The sequence below is a fragment of the Lutjanus erythropterus genome, chromosome 11 (genome assembly GCF_056507025.1).
Source record: "Lutjanus erythropterus isolate fLutEry1 chromosome 11, fLutEry1.hap2, whole genome shotgun sequence".
Lineage (NCBI taxonomy): Eukaryota > Metazoa > Chordata > Actinopteri > Lutjaniformes > Lutjanidae > Lutjanus > Lutjanus erythropterus.
Window position 1 is genome coordinate 21420766 of NC_139327.1, and position 17302 is coordinate 21438067.

Here is a 17302-nt window from a genome sequence, read left to right on the forward strand (position 1 = left end):
CTCACACACACACAAGGGCTCTAAAAGGAACCAAAAAGGGTTCTCCTATGGGATCATGACAAAGACATGACAAACAACCCTGTACGGTTCTAGTTAGCACATTCATTTTTAAGCGTGCACTAGAATGAGGACCTGTTTAAAACCCTGACATTGGTGGGTATATTAAGTTCATTTAATTCAGTTTCATTTTCTGAACACTCTTTTTGTGGAGAACCACAGATATTATCAATGCTTTGCGGCGTCTGCAGAAACTGGTGAAACTGAATACTTCATGTGACCCACTGCAAGAGCATAGAAAGAACAAAAGAAAATGAAGAACAGAGAGCGGAAATTCGACATTTCCGTTCCTACACGTGTCGCAGTACATGGAAAGTTTCCTCTATAATTTACATTTTTAAGGCTAAGTTGAAAGAAACTACAGTTTCCATTTATTACTGCGAGAACATCAACTTTTTCTGTATAGTTTGTATCAATGGCTGCCATGGGGTCAGGTTCTCTATGACATCAGATTAAAATGAGCTGTACATTTTCACAAGAAAAGTCACAGTGAATAGTACATTAGCCTGTTATTTTTGTGCTTATTTCAGTGAGAACGCCATGCTTTTTGTCCACAGGGTCCTCCAAAATTAACCCAGTATGAAAGGTACTTGTAGCACCTTTAAGTCCCACATGTTTGTCTTTTAAGTTTCTTTCTTTTTTTTTATTCTTTTGTGTTTTATATTTTCTGTTTATATTCTCTATTTCTTAACTTTTTTTATTTGTGCTTGGGATGGCATTTTATGTTGTCTCTATTGCTATTTGCTGTTACCACGTTATATTATTTCACTTTCATTTTATTGCATAGCACTTTGGTCAACTTTAAACTTTAAATGTGCTCTATAACTTTGATTTGATTTGATACGATAAATGGTTTGGATTTGGAGGGATAGGAAATGCTTAATTCGACTGTTGAAGAAATTGACGAATTCTAACAAAAGGCAAAAAAAAAAAAAAATCAATTCTGATTAATTGTTCCTTGAAATGAATCACATTTTAAGATTTTTATAAGTTAGAAGACACTTTTTATTTATTTATTTATTTTACATTTTTACATGCATAACTAATAAAATGTCCAGTGTAATGCAGGTGTCAATTTAATAGGTTTGGTTAAGCAGAAAATGGTAATTTTATTACCCAGACTGGAAAGTATGGAAAAATGTTTCCATGAGATACCTTAACTGGGTGTTGGAGGTCTTGTGATCATCTGACACATGACACAACTGTGTGTTGTGCAATTACACAGACACTCATGATAAGCACCTTGTAGAGCTCTAAGTGGACTGTAAATTATATTAAATACCAGAAATTAAAATAATAATTTTACATAAATAAAGCTATATGGTGACCACAGCATTCGCTACAGATTCAATTATCTGGTTACTTTAGTAGTTAATAGTTTATAACTATCCTGATGAATTCTAAGTCTTTCTCTGTCCATGAACTTTTACTTACTGTCATAATCTTTTCTTTGTTGATAAAATAAAGTATGTCCACGGGAAGCTTCTTTTACCACATCAGTTAGCTTTTTAACCTACAGCTCTGAGAATTTATCACAGTTTGGCCTCTTTTGATCTTTGCCCACATCTTTTTAAAAAGGTCACATAAACAGGTGAGGAATGTTAACTCTCACAGGTGCTTTATTCTACTATCCCAATCTTTCATGAGTTTATCAAGTCGTTCCTAATAGCTTAATATGGTTGTTTCCTGTTTCTGATGGGTTTCTGTTTCACCTCTTTCTAATTTTAATAATATCAATGTATTAGGGTCATAGGGGACCGCACTCAAAACCACCAAATTCTGCCTATAAGCAGTGTATTAGATGGAACTATTTATTGGTTGAGTTCATACTTTTCACTGTCGTAATTTTAAGTGTCACACAGTCCCAGGAGGGCAGGGCCACGCAGTCAGTTCAAGAGAAAGACACAAGTGCAGCAGACAGATTTCCTCCTGTGCTCTATGTAACTAACTTAGCCTGCCTAAAATATAATCTGTTTTGTATCTTCTTCTGGTGATATTATTTACATAACTATAATAATGTTATAAGAAAGAAACAAGTAAACATTTTCCTATAGGTGGTTGTTTCTTAAAGGGGTTTATTCTTGGGCAACCCAGTCATTAGACACTGTCCTTTAAACGGTTAGGCTGTTTTGGAATTGAGAGAAAGTTGCATTAAATTTCTCCGGTAATTTTATTTTAAAGGACCAGTGTGTAGGATTCTCTGTAGATATTAACAGCTCATTCTTACATAAATAAAACACAACACCTCTTATTTTCAGGTGATTATACATAATACTTATGTAATTTCTGACAAATTCTGAAAAATAAATATCCTATTAATTAATATACAATGAAAAACATTACACTTTGGACCTTGAAGGGGATTTTCCTGATGGCAGTGGCATTGCACAGAACAGAGACACAGCAACGGTTATAGCAACCAGCAGTTTACTGACAAAATAATAAAACGGGTGCAAATACAAAAAAAGGCTAAACAGACAAAAACAACACAGTGTAAAAACAACATGTCTATTACTTTCAAACAATAAAGTAACCGTCTCTGAGTGTACTGAGGTGTACAGTAAATTAAGAAAAATCACAGTTTTCACAATGTTGCAAAGCATTACTGAAGAATACACACATCTATAGCAATCAACAAATGCATCAGGTTGTTCTCAGCAACATCTGCATACAGTCAAATACTGTAACAACAGTGAAATCTGTCAAAAGGAATCTGTAAACATACAAAATGTAAACTGCTGACAGCCACAAGTGTGTGTTCACCGAAAAAAAAACAAAAACAAAAACAAAAAACACAAACATTAGGGAAGCTGCCATATGCAAGTTCCAACACTGACACAGCACGAGGATTAAAAATATTCATGGTGTGCCTGCTTTAAAATACAACTGTGTCACCTAAAAATTTCATGTCATAATACAATATTCAATTCAGGACAATCGATCAGTATCACAAGCATGTCCTTCCCACTGAGACTGGACATGAAATACTACATGAAGATACTGTCAGGTCATTACATGATATCATGTACATTTCTCACTTCTTCTATAATTCATTATTCACTAATAAATGTTGATAAGCTTGATTAAAAAGTCCAGCTAACATTAAAACAAGTCACAGTCTACTTGAAAAAACCTAATAACTTTGACAACTGATATTTACAACTGTTCTCGATGAATAATATAAGACATATGCCATCTCCGCTGCACACTATGTCAACTGTTTTCACAATAGCGATCCTTGTAGTGGTAAGTTACTCTGGCTGTAACATAACACACGTCATTTAACCTCTTCAATCTGCCCTGAGCATCTCAGAGTTCAAGGGCAAAAAATAAACCTGTCAGCTGCTGAAGGGTAGGGCAGGGTGTGTATGATAGGGGTCTCGTGTGAGTGAACTCTGTGTTTCAAAGTGTACTGTGAGTAATTTCACTGCCAACCCAGCTGGGGGTGCAGGCCCGGCTGGAGTGGGAAGGGGTTTCCTGGGCCAGGAGGGTAGTTGGTGAAGCTGTTGGGCTGAGGAGGAAAGCTCTCAAGAGCAGATGTGGGATGAGCCTGGAACGAAGAAGACAAGGAAGGACAGTGTTTTATAGCAGGGCGGCTTTATCAAACTGCCATTCAAATACTTTTACTCATATGTGTGTGTACCTGCAGCAGGGCAGACTGCATGGTTGGGTTGTGGAGGCCACTGAGGGCAGCGGGGGAGGCAGAGGGAGAGAAACCTGGCACCCCAGGGAAGGACAGCAAGCTGGGGAACCCGCTGCTTCCTGGAGGCTGGAGTCCACTGCTCAACCTGAAAAACACAAAATAATTTGTCAGATTACACATAAAGTTCATTTAAGTACAAAAATTACACTATTCACATAACTCTGGTTATACAACAAAATGCTACTAACAGTGATTACAGATATTATTTTTAATTATAATGTGATAAAATGTAGTGTCACATTTTCCTACACCTAATACACACCCATGGAAAACAGGAACATAATTTAAGTGTCCATATAATAACTGTTTCAATTGTTCTTTGAAGGAATTGTTCAACATTGTGAGAAATATGCATGACGGAAAGGAAGATGAAAATCACTCTCATATCTGTCTGTTTCATTATAATGCCAGAGCTGCCATTGTGTTAGCTTAGCTTAGCATAAAGACTGAAAACAGGGGAACAGCTAGCTTCACTAGCGTCCAGTGGTATAATGGAATCTAACTACCAGCACCCGTACAGTTTATTAAAAGTGTTCATCACGTTTATTGATACATAAAAAAGACAATGTGTCAAAACCAAGCAGCAACCTCTGGTGCTGAAAAATTAGGTGCCACTTAAGTGCCAAAAACTGCTGTTCCTCAAGTGGCCACATGAGGCTGGCTCCAAAAGTGAGTCAATCCCCATAGACTCTAATATTAACATGCCCATCTTTACAGCAGAAAAACTGTTTTCCCTGTTCATGAAAATGAGATTGGGGGTGAATTTTTATACAAGTCACCGGTTAAAATTATATTAAGTCTTAAAGTTATACATAATTAAGGGTGTGCCCACTGTGAGTGACACTTCATTCTGCCACTGCAGCTCCACTCACACTCCACTTCTTTGCCCATTTTATGATTAGGTGTGAGTTAACCAGTGTCAGGCTCTGCCAAGAAGGGCACAGGCACCATACAGTGATTTTCACAACAGCTCTTCAGACCACCTATAACTGACGTCAAAGAGGCTCTTCCGACTATTTATTTCACCATCTATGATTTAAAGACAATTTAACAGTGTTTATGTTTTTGTTATTGTATTTTGCCATTCGCCATGTGTAAACATTAAAAAGTATAACTGACTTACTTATTCATTAGTTCTTGCAAGAACGCTGCCTGTCTCTTGCGTGCATTGAAAGTCAGGCTTACACTTGCAACACTTGTACACTGACAAGATAAAGTACTGAATATATGGCTGAAAATTATCATCTTGTAGTTGGCAAACAACTCCTTGAGGCGGACACTCCAGACCAGGAGTACAAGTGGACTTTGCACTAGGCACATTTTCCACCTAGCACATAAAATCTAAAGTGGAAAATCTATGGACATGATTTATGATGCCACTGAACACATAACTGGAAAACAATGTCACATGTTCTAATTAACCCAGAGCCAATTTCACCTACTAACTACTGCAGTTACTAGAAATGGGGTGTAAAATATGATGCTCAGTTGCTGCTATAGTCTTTTCATGTAGACCTGGGTTGTCACACTCAATTTCATCCCGGGCTACATCAGCAGCATGGTTGTCCTCAAAGGGCCGGTTGTAAATGTACAAGATTTTATAAATGCATATATTTGTTATCATAATTACTTTTGATATCTGGTTTATTAATTGATAACTCTTAATATCTCTGAAAGCAGAAGTCCACGAAAAAGTGATGGCAGATATTTAAGTGTGGAACTATCAAACAATTTATGTTAAATTTATATTAAAAAAATGAATATTACAAAATAAGCAATAGTGTCAAAATAACAAAAAGGGATGTTTCAGCCTACAAGTGAGGTGAAGTGAAGTCCAGATTTACTTAAAAATCAAATGACAGCATGTTGCTTGGTTGCTACTATTGCTAACTATAACCACTTGTCTAGCATGCCACTGCTGGCAAAGGATATATGATACTGAGATACTAAATAGCATATATTGACATCTAGCAGCTAGACATGGATAACAAAATTGGGATGCATTCTGGGGCATGTAGTACAGATACTGTATTTCTGTACACAGCATAGAATTAAACTGTGCAAATTATACTCTTTGCTAGCTTTTGTGGCCCAAATAAAATGAGGAGCCAGGCCTTGAGTTGGACAAGTGTGATGCAGACTAAAGGAAATTTTATTAGGAAATCAATAAAAATTTCAATAAGAAATCATTTAAGGGATACTCTGAATTATTTAATTTGAGGTTGTATGAGGTGCTTATCCATAGTCAGTGTATCACCTACAGCAACTGAAGGTTGGCACGCCTCCTGCAGCATACAACCACACATAAAAAAATTCAATCTACTTCTCATTAGTTTATTTCAGATTATCCGTATGACATGACTGGCCAGTAAAACATTTTCAAAGCTCACATACCCAGGCTGGAAGTTGGAGCTGAAAGCAGACGCAAAGCCTGGTAAAACTGGTGACGAAGATGGAACTCCAGCCGCAGCTGCTGCAGCAGCAGCTACTGCCTGCAGCGGTGCCACTGGCGCGACTGAAGATGGCGTGGCCCCTGGCAGTCCCATGAAAGATGACAAGACAGGGCTCCCAGCACCGTGCCCTCCTGAAACCCCCAATCCTGGGAAGGCAGCAGGGCTGGGGCCGGGCTGGAGGCCTGGGAATATAGAGGGAGCAGAGGTGAGGCCCAGACCAAATGGGGAGGCTGTGTTGGGGGCAGCATTGGGCGCCAGGCCTTGGTAGATGGAGGTCGGTGGATGATTTGAAATGTTGCTGGTGGGAGGCACTGAGGGCATGGATGCAGGGATGGTGGAAGGAGGGAGAGAAGAAGTGAGGGAGGGGAAGGGGGGCAGGCCAGGGTAATGTGAGGGTGCTGGGCTGGAGGACAGAGCTTGGAGACCGGGGATTGCAACTGGACTTGAGAGTGAAACTTGAGGAGAACCTGAGGGGTGTGACAAACCAAAGGAACGCGCCAGGGCAGCCTGCGCAGAACCTGGCACCACCAAAGAGCTGACAGACGGCGTGCCAGAGCGAGACGTGCCCTTGAAAGCAGAGGGTACGGGGCTGTTACTGCCACTGCCCCCAGCATGTCTATTCAGGACTCCTGCCATGGCAGCCTGAACCTGCGCAGAGTGAGCCGGGGAGGGTTTGGGACTGAGACCTGGGGTGGAACAGCTTGGAATAACTGGAGTGGATGGTGGCGGTCCAGAGGGTGTGTAACTTCGGATCACAGACCCAGAGAGGTTACCTGCTTGTGGGTGTATGCCAGGAAGAGTGGGTCCTGACTGGTGGTCTGTGGGAAAAACCTTCTGCTGCGTTGAGCCCATGGAGTTCGTCTGAGTTAATGGGTCGCTGCGGGACGTAGCGGGGGTGCCTGGTCGGGAAACGGCATGGAAGGGGGAAGAAGAGAAGCTACCAGGGATAGGAGTCCCACAAGGGGTGCCTGAAGGAGTGTGGGCTTTGATGACAGAAGAAGGTGTGGGTGTAGCATGGCCACTGGGGGTCTGTGGTCCTGCCTTGATCACAGAGGGAGATGGAGCAGGGGAGGGAGACGGGGCATTAGGGTTGTGAGAGGGCACCATGCCGGGGAACACTGGTGTGATAGGGGTCGTGGGAGTTGGCTGGGCGGGAGAGGCCTGGGGTGGGACAGGGGTAGAAGGCGTGGAGCCATGAGGAATGAGGAGGGGCCCGCTGTTGACTCCAGGTGTGGTGTTCTGCGGATTGCCTGGTTTGGCGTAACCTAGAGGCAGAAAAAGATCAGAGTTGGTGAAAAAAAGTCTAAAATGATCTAAACTGATGACTGCTACAATCTGACAGGGCATTACACAGCTTTTTTACAACTAATACTCAATACTTAAAATTTGATTCTGATTGGTCAGTTATGGCATTGTAATAGGGGTGCAACAGATCACAAAATTCACAGTGTGGATCATATCACAGTTTTGAGTTACGGATTGGATAATTTTTTGGATCAGCAAAAAAGAAGAAAAAAGGTGGGACGAGGGTTAAATTATTTTAAAAATACACTTTGATGTCTCTCTGTCTGTAATTTTAATTATACACTATGCAGTATAATACACTACTACACTCTGTAGTTATGACAGAAGATATCGCCCAAGTTTCAATAAATATCACCACAGCATAGACAGCACAGTTACACCAGTGAAAATGCCTGAAGTGACGGTCGGGATTTAACTCACGATGTGACGGCTTCAGTTGCTCATCAAAGAGATGTGCTGCAGAGTAAAACACAGCGTGCATCTGTCCTGTCTTTCCCTGCAACTCTGCATTGGGATTTCAGGTATTATAACTATAACTTTCAGACTATGATGTTAACATGTAGTCCGTGGATCACATTCGTGATGAACTGTGGGGGGCGATCCGTACAGAACACGGGACAACTGCAATCCATTGCACCCTTCCATGATAACGTCTTTATTTCTGAATAGCAAACCAATGCTGTGAATAACAGACCATTGCTAAGGATATGGTTCTGGTTATAGATCTAGTTCTGAACATTTTAAATGTATATTTTCTTTCAAATTATTGATTTTTTTAAAGTAGGTAGCCATGTAATAAGCAGGATAATGTAAAGTTTGGAACAGCGAGTCATTGTTGCAAAATAAACCACTTCAGAGTGAAACAAAAAATACAATTTAATAATATAAAAAAATATAAAATGCAAAATAAACCGTTCTGCACCACCCTATCGGGGTTAATTTCACAATACTGACCCAGTCAGTGGACATTATCCCTTACATAGTACCACATAGTTACAGCAAATAATTAATTATTTGTTTTTTGTTTTGTTTTTTCTGATCAGTAGTGTTACTGTTCAGAAAAAATTTCATTCCAGGACAAAGGCAGAATAGGTTAAAACCAAACAAATTATTGTAGAAGAAGCCATCAACTCACATCTAATAATAAAAAAAAAGAGAGAGAGAAAGAGAGAGAGAGGAGAGACAGCAAGGAGAAATGGCGAGAGAGCACCCCTGCATTACATAGAAATTACAGCAATTTTCAGTATTGGAATATGTCTTCTTCTTACCTTTGGGGGAAACTTTTTTTTGGTTTAGTTTTCTCAAATTCACTTTCATCACACACACTGTTCTTATATCAAGTCTGCTTTGGGCATTGTTGAATTTGAAGGAATAGTTTAGACCATTTGTAGGTAGGTTGTATGAGGTATTTATTGATGGTCAGTTTATTACTAAGAGTAGATGGTGGTCGCCACACCCCCAATTTGGAGAAGCAGCAGGAGTCCTGGTCTAAGAAGCTAAACAATGTACCACTGTGAACAGGGTCAGCAGCAAAACAGATTTCAGCTACTTAAAGGTCCACCTAAAGAGATCAACATCAGTTAATGTGTATACTATATTTAGAGTATTTTCACCATTTTAACTTGCTATCAGACAGCTTTATCCAATGGGAAACCAAGCTAAATATCATCCACTCCAAACCAACCAGATGCCACTGGCAAAAGTAATTTTACCTCGCAGAACACAGGAGTTGCTGGCATACTGCTGCCTTGATCAATTAGTTTGTGTAATTTTGCAATGCTGGTGAATCCGTACAAAGCTTTGAAAACAGAAGTCACAAAATAACACTATCAAACTAACAGAAAGGGGTAATGATACACCAACAACTCCCCTCTTCTGCAAGGTAAAATTACTGATTTTGTATATGGAGTTGGTTTGGAGAGAGTGATATTTGGCTTATAATGGCAGTTTGTACAGAATGGCAGCTATCAGCTCTGGCTGATGTGGTGTAGCCATGATGCAATGCTGCCGTGCCTGGTGGAATCAAGCCGTTAGCTTCCATGCTGGGACTTCTTTCTGCTTCTCCAAACTGGGGGCATGCCAACTGCCATCTACTGTAGGTAATACAGTGACTATTGATAAGTAGCTCATACAACCCCACTTCAAATAATTCGAACTATCCCTTTAATGAAACTTGAGACATCTTTGTTCTTATCATGATATACTGTATCTCCCCAAAGGCCCTAAAAGATGTATTTCAACTGTGAAAATGATGAGACAGTGCATTCAAAAATTAAGTTATCCCAAGCGATGCAAGTTAAATGCCAGCACACAGCATGAATCCAGAAAGAAAAATGTTAATGACATTAGTTTGAGGCAACCAAAGACCCATTCTCAATTTCACCAAAACATACTTCTACAATGACTGACCAGAAAACATAAGTGCCAGCACGCTGATTTGCTATACAACAGCCCTGCAAAAACATACTTTTGACTGGGTTTCTACAGAATTTTCTGTTTTGTCTACTTCATCTGCAGAGTTGGAATAGTTCAAATACAGTATTCTATCAATTATAACAGAAATGTGGGTGCATTAGATATAATGCATTCTTAAAAAAACAACATCCCCCTCAAACTGATCACAGAATTGAATCAACCTCTCTTCACAGTTCTAAATTAAAATAATTCAATACACAGCTGTTGTATTGGGGGGGATGTACTTTTCTGGTCACTCAGTGTACTCCAACAGAAGTTAGAAGCACATTCTTCACCTGATAGAGGCTTTAAGCTTGAGAAGCACAGGTAAGCAGCATGCCAGGTAGTTAGGCAGCAAGCTTCAAGGAATGTCTATTTGCTGTCACACACACACACTCGAATCATACCTGCTACTTTGTGGGTGGAGTTGTAGGGGGGAGGGGGCACGCTGGCTGTTATAACCCCTCCCACAGAAACAAGGCCTGCGTTGTTGTACGCACCTGAGTAGCAGTTGCAATTATTAACAAATATTGTCCACCACACATTCGTGCATACACACAAACGTTAAGAATCACCCCAACACTAATTATTACCTCAACCAGTCCCAGATGGCAGTTTAAAAAATGCCTAGCTGTACCTAAAACCACCGAAAGCAGAATTACAACCCCGTTTCTAAAAAAGTTGGGATGCTGTGTAAAACCCAAATAAAAACAGAGTACAATGATTTGCAAAAGCTCTTCAACCTATATTTATCTGAATACAGTACAAAGACAAGACATTTAGTGTTTAAACTGATAAACATTGTCGCTTTTTGAAAATAGGCACTTATTCTCCGATTGCTGCCTGCAACACATTTTTAGAAGTTGGAAATGTGTGCTGTGGTTGGCGAGTCCACATTTCAAAATTTTTTTGAACTCACGGATGTTGTGTCTTCTGAGCTAAAGAGAAAAATGACCATCCAGATTGTTACCAAGTTCAAAAGCCGACATATGTGATGGCATGAGGTTGTTCTACTGCCCATGGCATGGGTAATTTGCACAACTTATATTTCAGTAGGACGATGCCAAGACACATTCTGCATGGGCTGGACCAGCATGGCTTCATGATAATAGAGTTCAGGTACTATGCTGGCCTGTCGGAGGTCCAGACCTGTCTCTCATTGAAAATATGTAGTGCACTATGAAGCACAAAATATGACAACAGAGATCCCAGACTGTTGAGCAACTGAAGTCATGGATCAAGCAAGAATAGAAAATAATTTTGCTTTAAAAACCAATTAGTGTACTCAGTTTCCATACATTTACAGTGTGTTGTTAAAAACAGAACTGAACATCAAATATCTTCTCTCTGTACTGTATTCAATAGGATATAGGTCCAAAAGGATTTGCAAAACATTGTATTGTGTTTTTATTTACATTTTAAAAAGCATCCCAACTTTTGTGGAATCAGGGTTGTATTATCTGAGAGCCCTGTGTCTGTTTTCATTTCAATGAAGTTGTATACAGTGTTTGATTACTGTATAGGGCAGGGAAAGGTGCTGCAAGGATGTGTGTGTAAGTGAGTTGTTTCTTACTTGGTGCGATGGTAGCATGGGGTCGGCATGGCGGTATAGGATAGGGCACAGGCCGGTGAGGGTTGTAGGTTGAAGGAAACTAGGAAAGGAGAAGTCAAAAGATTCAAAACACTTCACTGATCAGCTAATTCTGTCTAATTTGAATCTGCAGTAGCACAAGTTTTCTATACAAGGTAACTGGCATGTTGATTACACTGAGGATAACACCAAGTGAAAACCAAAAAGAAAAATACAGAAGATCAAACCACTGTTCTGTGGTCATTTAAATATATGAGGCATTTTAAGGGTACTATCGAGCTTTTAACATTTTGCATGTTTGTATAAATATGCATATCAGAGTTATAGTTTTGTAATTTTTATTTTTTGTTTTCAATTCAGTTTAGTTTCAGTTAGTTTACAAAGTAGGCTTGCTTGTTACAATTTAGTATTTACTGTTTATTATTATTATTATTGTTATTATTATTATTATTATTATTATTATTATTATTTGATGGGTGTAAGATTTAAGATTTTCAGAATAGGTATTACAATACAAACATGACACTTTGTCAAGACAGCTGACATGTACCACAGGTACAGATTTTTGTTTTTAGTTCATCTTTAGTTAACTAAAATAACTGGGCAAATATATGGTATATTACTGGGGGACTTGTTTATCTTTCACTATGAATTAAATGTTTTTCTAAAGTGCTGAGTAGTGTTTTCTCCTCTCAATAAGCCATAAAAGTATGACGTTGATGATTTTGGTATGCTATGTATGGAATGGTATATTTAGGTGATTCTGAATATATTCTTCATTAATTGTACTTACAGGGTCCATTATATTTATTGCACAGTGTTCACTATTTTATGTACTTCTGTTTTGTTTTCTATTGCATAATTACAAGACCTGTCAGGTGACCCCTTTGACAGGCACTATGATGTGTAAGGTGCATCTCTGAATTTGTCTCATGATGGAAGAAGGGCTTGACCTCAAAACATCACATGGTGGCGTATTAATAAGTCTTTCAGTATACTCTAGTGTGCGAATCTTTCCATTTTGTTTATAATGTTCCTACATTCCAGGATGATTATGTTTATATACCGGCAAATAAAAAATAATGGACGAGTTTAATGGATACCAAAAGTCAAACATCTTATATAACCTCATCAGTCACCAGAATATTTGCATTATACACAAATAGTTGGAGTACTGTATTCAAAAGCAGTTTCTGTTTTACACCTGTCTGTGACGGTAGGCATTTATGTTCTTACTCATATATTTGTTTGTATGTGTTTCCATTTTTCTACTCACTCCCTCTACTGTACAACTCCAGTCCATTCAGCACTCTAACCCTGGTCAATTATTAGCTTATATGACATGGCTTGACATGTTGGTTTAAGTTTTTTATCAGGTATACAAAACGTAATTAGTCATGTGAGATCTCATGGGATCTCTCTGGGGCATCCTGCCACTATTACGTCTTCCCAGTCAGTAATTTCCATTCTAGTGCTTACTGGTTTGAATGGTCCAGTGATCCGAGAAGCAATTCCTTTCCCCTCCATACTGTTAGATGAGTCCTCTTTCTTATCGCCTTCTTTCTTTAATGGAGGAATTCCCTGTGATTACGGACAAAATGAAATGAGATTCCATGGTTATGTTCATTTTAAGCAGATAAAAAAAAAAAGGAATCCAACAAAACTTCTGTGGACTGAAACACTAATAGAAATATTGAGTTAAAATGGCAGATCTGGAAGCCTTTCAAAAGGTGTAGAATTATAAACGTATACATTTCTCTAAAAGACTTGGAAATCACTTTTGCAGATATGTTGATTTTTAATTTTATTTAATTATTTAATTATATTTGGTTTCATATTGCAGCTCGTGATTGTCTTTGTTGGAACCTATTGTAAATGTTGACTAGTTTCTGTCTGAATAAATGACGTGTTCAATGTTTAAAAACTCAAACTCAATTCAAATGACAAGAAAAAGAAATAAATCTGGTATGTTCTCTTTTTCAGCCCACATTAAGTATTTCTACCAGTCAGAAATCACCAGTAATATTCTTTAGTGGTATGCACCATTCATATGCAGTTTACACAATGCTGCTTTGTACATAAATAAATTAATCTTTTGTACATAGTATCAAAAGTGAAATATCAAAAGTCACATTTGAAGATTTGAAGATCTGAAAATCAGATTAACTCTGATCTGTTCCATTCTGTTCACTAAAATCCTGAGACATGAAGGAGGAACAGGTTAAACTATATAGACTGAGGTACAAAAGACATAGAGACCTGCACATACTTACAGGGAATGTGCCGCTGACCAGGCTGGGTCTGCCTTTAGGATATGGATTTCCTGGAATTATTCCACAGGAGGAGATCATGGCTACAGGGGCCTTGCAGCCAACTTTACACACCTAATGAGACAAAAGTACTATTTTAGAAATGCTGTGTGTGTTTGTTGTGTGTACAGCATGTATTATATTTATTAGGTCAAAAACAATGTATAATTAATGCTTATTTTTAGACTGCCTCTCTATTGCATCAATAGCTCATCCCTGCACATCTCACTAGGCAACAGTCACTCCCTGGGATTTTATGACTACCAAAGGGATTCCATAAGGTCTTCTGATACCAAGATGTGAGATTAGCAAATAAGCCTTCTATGCTAATCAACCTAGAAAACAAATGACACCATGAGGAACTAACTGACCTGCTCCAGTATCCTGCGAGCTCGCTTCTTTTCAGACAAGTGTATGCGAAACAGATCCTCCACAGGACGATAGTTCTGAGCATCTGAAATGTTCCTGTATAAGAGCAGAAATCCAATATTTAAAAATTAGTCTGACAATTTCATGACTGACTAAACCAATATATATTATAATACAACAATAATACAATGACATTATTATACAATATTTGACTTACAGTGTTTTAACGTCTGTTCAGGGCAGTTAAATGCATTTTCATAATGTACTCACAAAGCTATTAGTTCTAGGACGATCAGTCTGTCCTTTGAAAAGGTGAAGCAATTCAGGATGTTTGCAACTTTAGTTGTGGGGATTGCAACCATTTTCTAAAAGCAACAGAAGGAGAATCTTGTTTAATTAACACTTTAAAATATGCAAACAGAAAAGAGGTGTCAATTGAAGATTTTTATTTAAAAATAAATACATTTACCAATGCAAACCAAAAACTGTGTGCCTTAATGACTTAAAACACTTGTTACTCACATGCTGCAGAGCTTTAACTGCTTTGATCTGAGGTTCTGCCCATGAGAAATATTTCAGTATTTCCATCACCTGCAGATGTTCAAGACAGCATTACAACTTGGAATAACATTAGAGCTGCACTGCTCTAGTATGGAAATACTATTAAAGACCATGATCATTCTGACTGATGATTTTATTGATAAAAATAAAGGAAGAGTAAAGGAGTTGTAACTAGGGTTGCACGATATGCTAAAAAAATATATCATATTGCAGTTATTTGACAGATATTGTGATATTATTTGTCATTAGTAGGAATGATCATTTTTGCATTACAATTTTTATTTTCACAGAAAAAGACAATTAAATATGTATGGTGATGACGTGACATTTGTTGGCGTCTGTACCAAAAATGTTTACATGTGTACTGTTTTGTCACAACTTTTTTTTTTTTACCCTTATCAAAAAATTGCAGCTTGTGGATATTACACTTGACCATTTTGTGATTTGGATAATATCTCAATTAACTGTGCAGCCCAAATTGTAACCATGCAGACACGCTTGTTTTATGACTAAACTCCAAATAAATACTACAAATACATATTTACACTCAGTACATATTAGATCTAATAAAGTTTTTGTGATTATGTCAAGTTATATATGTATGTCAAAATGTGCATCACACAAGCTCCATTTACTTAAGAATTCAACTTTAAAATGTACTCATATGTAGCACTGGTTGCAAAGCAAGTAGAGAACTATGAATACTTTCATGACCCAATTTGAGGTATATAAATGAATTTTCAGACTACATTTCTATTTCATGTCCATTTATGAACTTTATGACCTTTATGACATGCACAAAATAAAGATTTCACTTGTGCTGCCGATATGGGTTTTTCATTTGCTGTGGCCACTCTTCAGAGAGCAAGGCGGCTGATGGTTGCTATATAATGTCAATATCAAAACAAAGAAAAGTCTTGTATGAGTATAATTTCATGCACATTACAACTGAATATACATGGTTATCTTAGCCAGAAACAAGCTGTTTTATATAAAACTTTTATTAACAAATCAAATAGAAGAATACATTGAATTTTGCTGCAGATTTCTAAATGTGACTGATATTTAAGGGACAACTGGGCACAGTATGTCAGAATCGACAGCATTCACCCACATCATTCAATAATTAATATGTATTTGTCAGCTGCCAGTAAGGCAGGGCACTATTGAAAAATTAAATACTCTTAATTTTTTTTTTTTTGACCAAGTACCTCTATATTTACTGATATGGCAACAATATTTTGGGATGAGTATTGTGCTTTCACAAAAAAATGAATATCAGTATAATATCATTATAGTGCCCAGCTCTACCAGCGTGTAATGTTTTAGATTAGACTTGCTGTGAAATCTAGCCCCTGCAAATGTGTTTGCAGACAATTTTGTTTATGAACACAGACACAGGTCAATGTCAATTATCTCAAAATGCCTGACATATAGCTCAATTAATCGATCTATCATTGTATTTACAAACTTTAGCTAATCATACTTATTTAATATGGTAAAATACAATTTTTGGTGAGCTGGAAGTTCTGCAGAGTTTCTCCCTGCAGATAATCTGAGAGGTAAACATTACATGACAATGCTGCTGTTTGCACAATTACCTGCTCACTGGAGAAATATCCATGCACCTGCTCTATGGCTTTGATCCGCTGATCGGTCAGGACGCACTGAAATGTAAGAATGAATAATTACCAAACTCCAAATTTTGGACGTTTTCACATCTTAAATCAGAAAGACATTTTGAGGTTTGCCACTCTTTACCTTTCTTATCTCATCCAGGACGATATCAAATGATTTCTTATCCATGTTTGTAGATTCAAACAAATGTTCGCCTCTATGTCAATAAACAGTTAGTAGACTACGCAACTGGTTAAATACACTTTTTACAATACAAGAGATGAAGTCATTCAAGATTACATGCATTCGGATGACTCCAACACTAGTTATGCTAATGATCCAACGTTACAGACTTAAATTCACAATGCTGCGAAGGCATAATTCACAGCGATTAATAGTCGCAATAAATTATTAGCTCCGTGATGAAGCTGCATGGTTTTTAAAGTCCTTTTGCACGATGCAACTCTCGGCCAGTGAACAATGACTTCAAAACAAGAGAAGCTGAATCTGCAGTGCAAAAACCTGTCTGCACCAGATTTGTCCGCAGCTAACAACAAGCTAGCTAGCAGCTAACCGCCTACAGCTACCAGAGCTCAATAAAAAGACACAAGAAAATGCGAAAATATATTTGCACATCTGTTCATTCAAGCTTAGTTTTTGTCAGATGCTAGCGATAGTTACGACATGGACTGGAAAATGTAAGAATTCATTTTAAAAAAATCTCAAAATTACGCGGTGGGAAAGATAGCAGTCTTGCTAGCTTCCACTGACAGCTGGCGCTGGTAACGTCAACACCAGAGAGGACCCCCCCGAGGCTGCCTTTCAGAAAAGACTATTATGAGACTAAATTATGTTGAAAGTAACAGAATCATGATTAGTTTGA

The 17302-nt window shown here is 38.1% G+C and overlaps 1 protein-coding gene across 2 annotated transcripts; it reads right to left on the bottom strand.

Moving 5' to 3' along the window:
• Positions 1 to 2462: 2462 nt before the first annotated feature.
• proser1 (proline and serine rich 1) lies at positions 2463 to 17218 on the bottom strand. Of its 2 annotated transcripts, XM_084731257.1 has the most exons (12): positions 16564 to 17218; positions 16404 to 16469; positions 14764 to 14832; positions 14512 to 14606; positions 14244 to 14337; positions 13837 to 13947; positions 13043 to 13144; positions 11546 to 11624; positions 10380 to 10472; positions 6155 to 7478; positions 3701 to 3845; positions 2463 to 3607 (listed from the first exon to the last, which is right to left on the bottom strand). In XM_084731257.1, exons 1-12 carry the CDS (start codon positions 16606 to 16608, stop codon positions 3482 to 3484), a joined length of 2349 nt encoding a protein of 782 aa, XP_084587383.1. In that variant the 5' UTR covers positions 16609 to 17218; the 3' UTR covers positions 2463 to 3481. The 2 variants fall into 2 exon arrangements, with proteins under 2 accessions (XP_084587383.1, XP_084587384.1); XM_084731258.1 differs by lacking the exon at positions 10380 to 10472 and having other exon boundaries at positions 16564 to 17217.
• Between the last annotated feature and the right edge of the window lie 84 nt (positions 17219 to 17302).

Bases quoted from the DNA above. Each gene is read 5' to 3' on its own strand.
- proser1 (XM_084731257.1), bottom strand. From the start codon at position 16,608: ATGGATAAGAAATCATTTGATATCGTCCTGGATGAGATAAGAAAG. The intron at 11,625-13,042 runs GTAAGCACTAGA...CTCCTTTCCTAG, and splicing joins TCACTGGACCATTCAAACCA to TTTCCTTCAACCTACAACCC. The intron at 3,608-3,700 runs GTACACACACAT...TCTTCGTTCCAG, and splicing joins TGCAGTCTGCCCTGCTGCAG to GCTCATCCCACATCTGCTCT.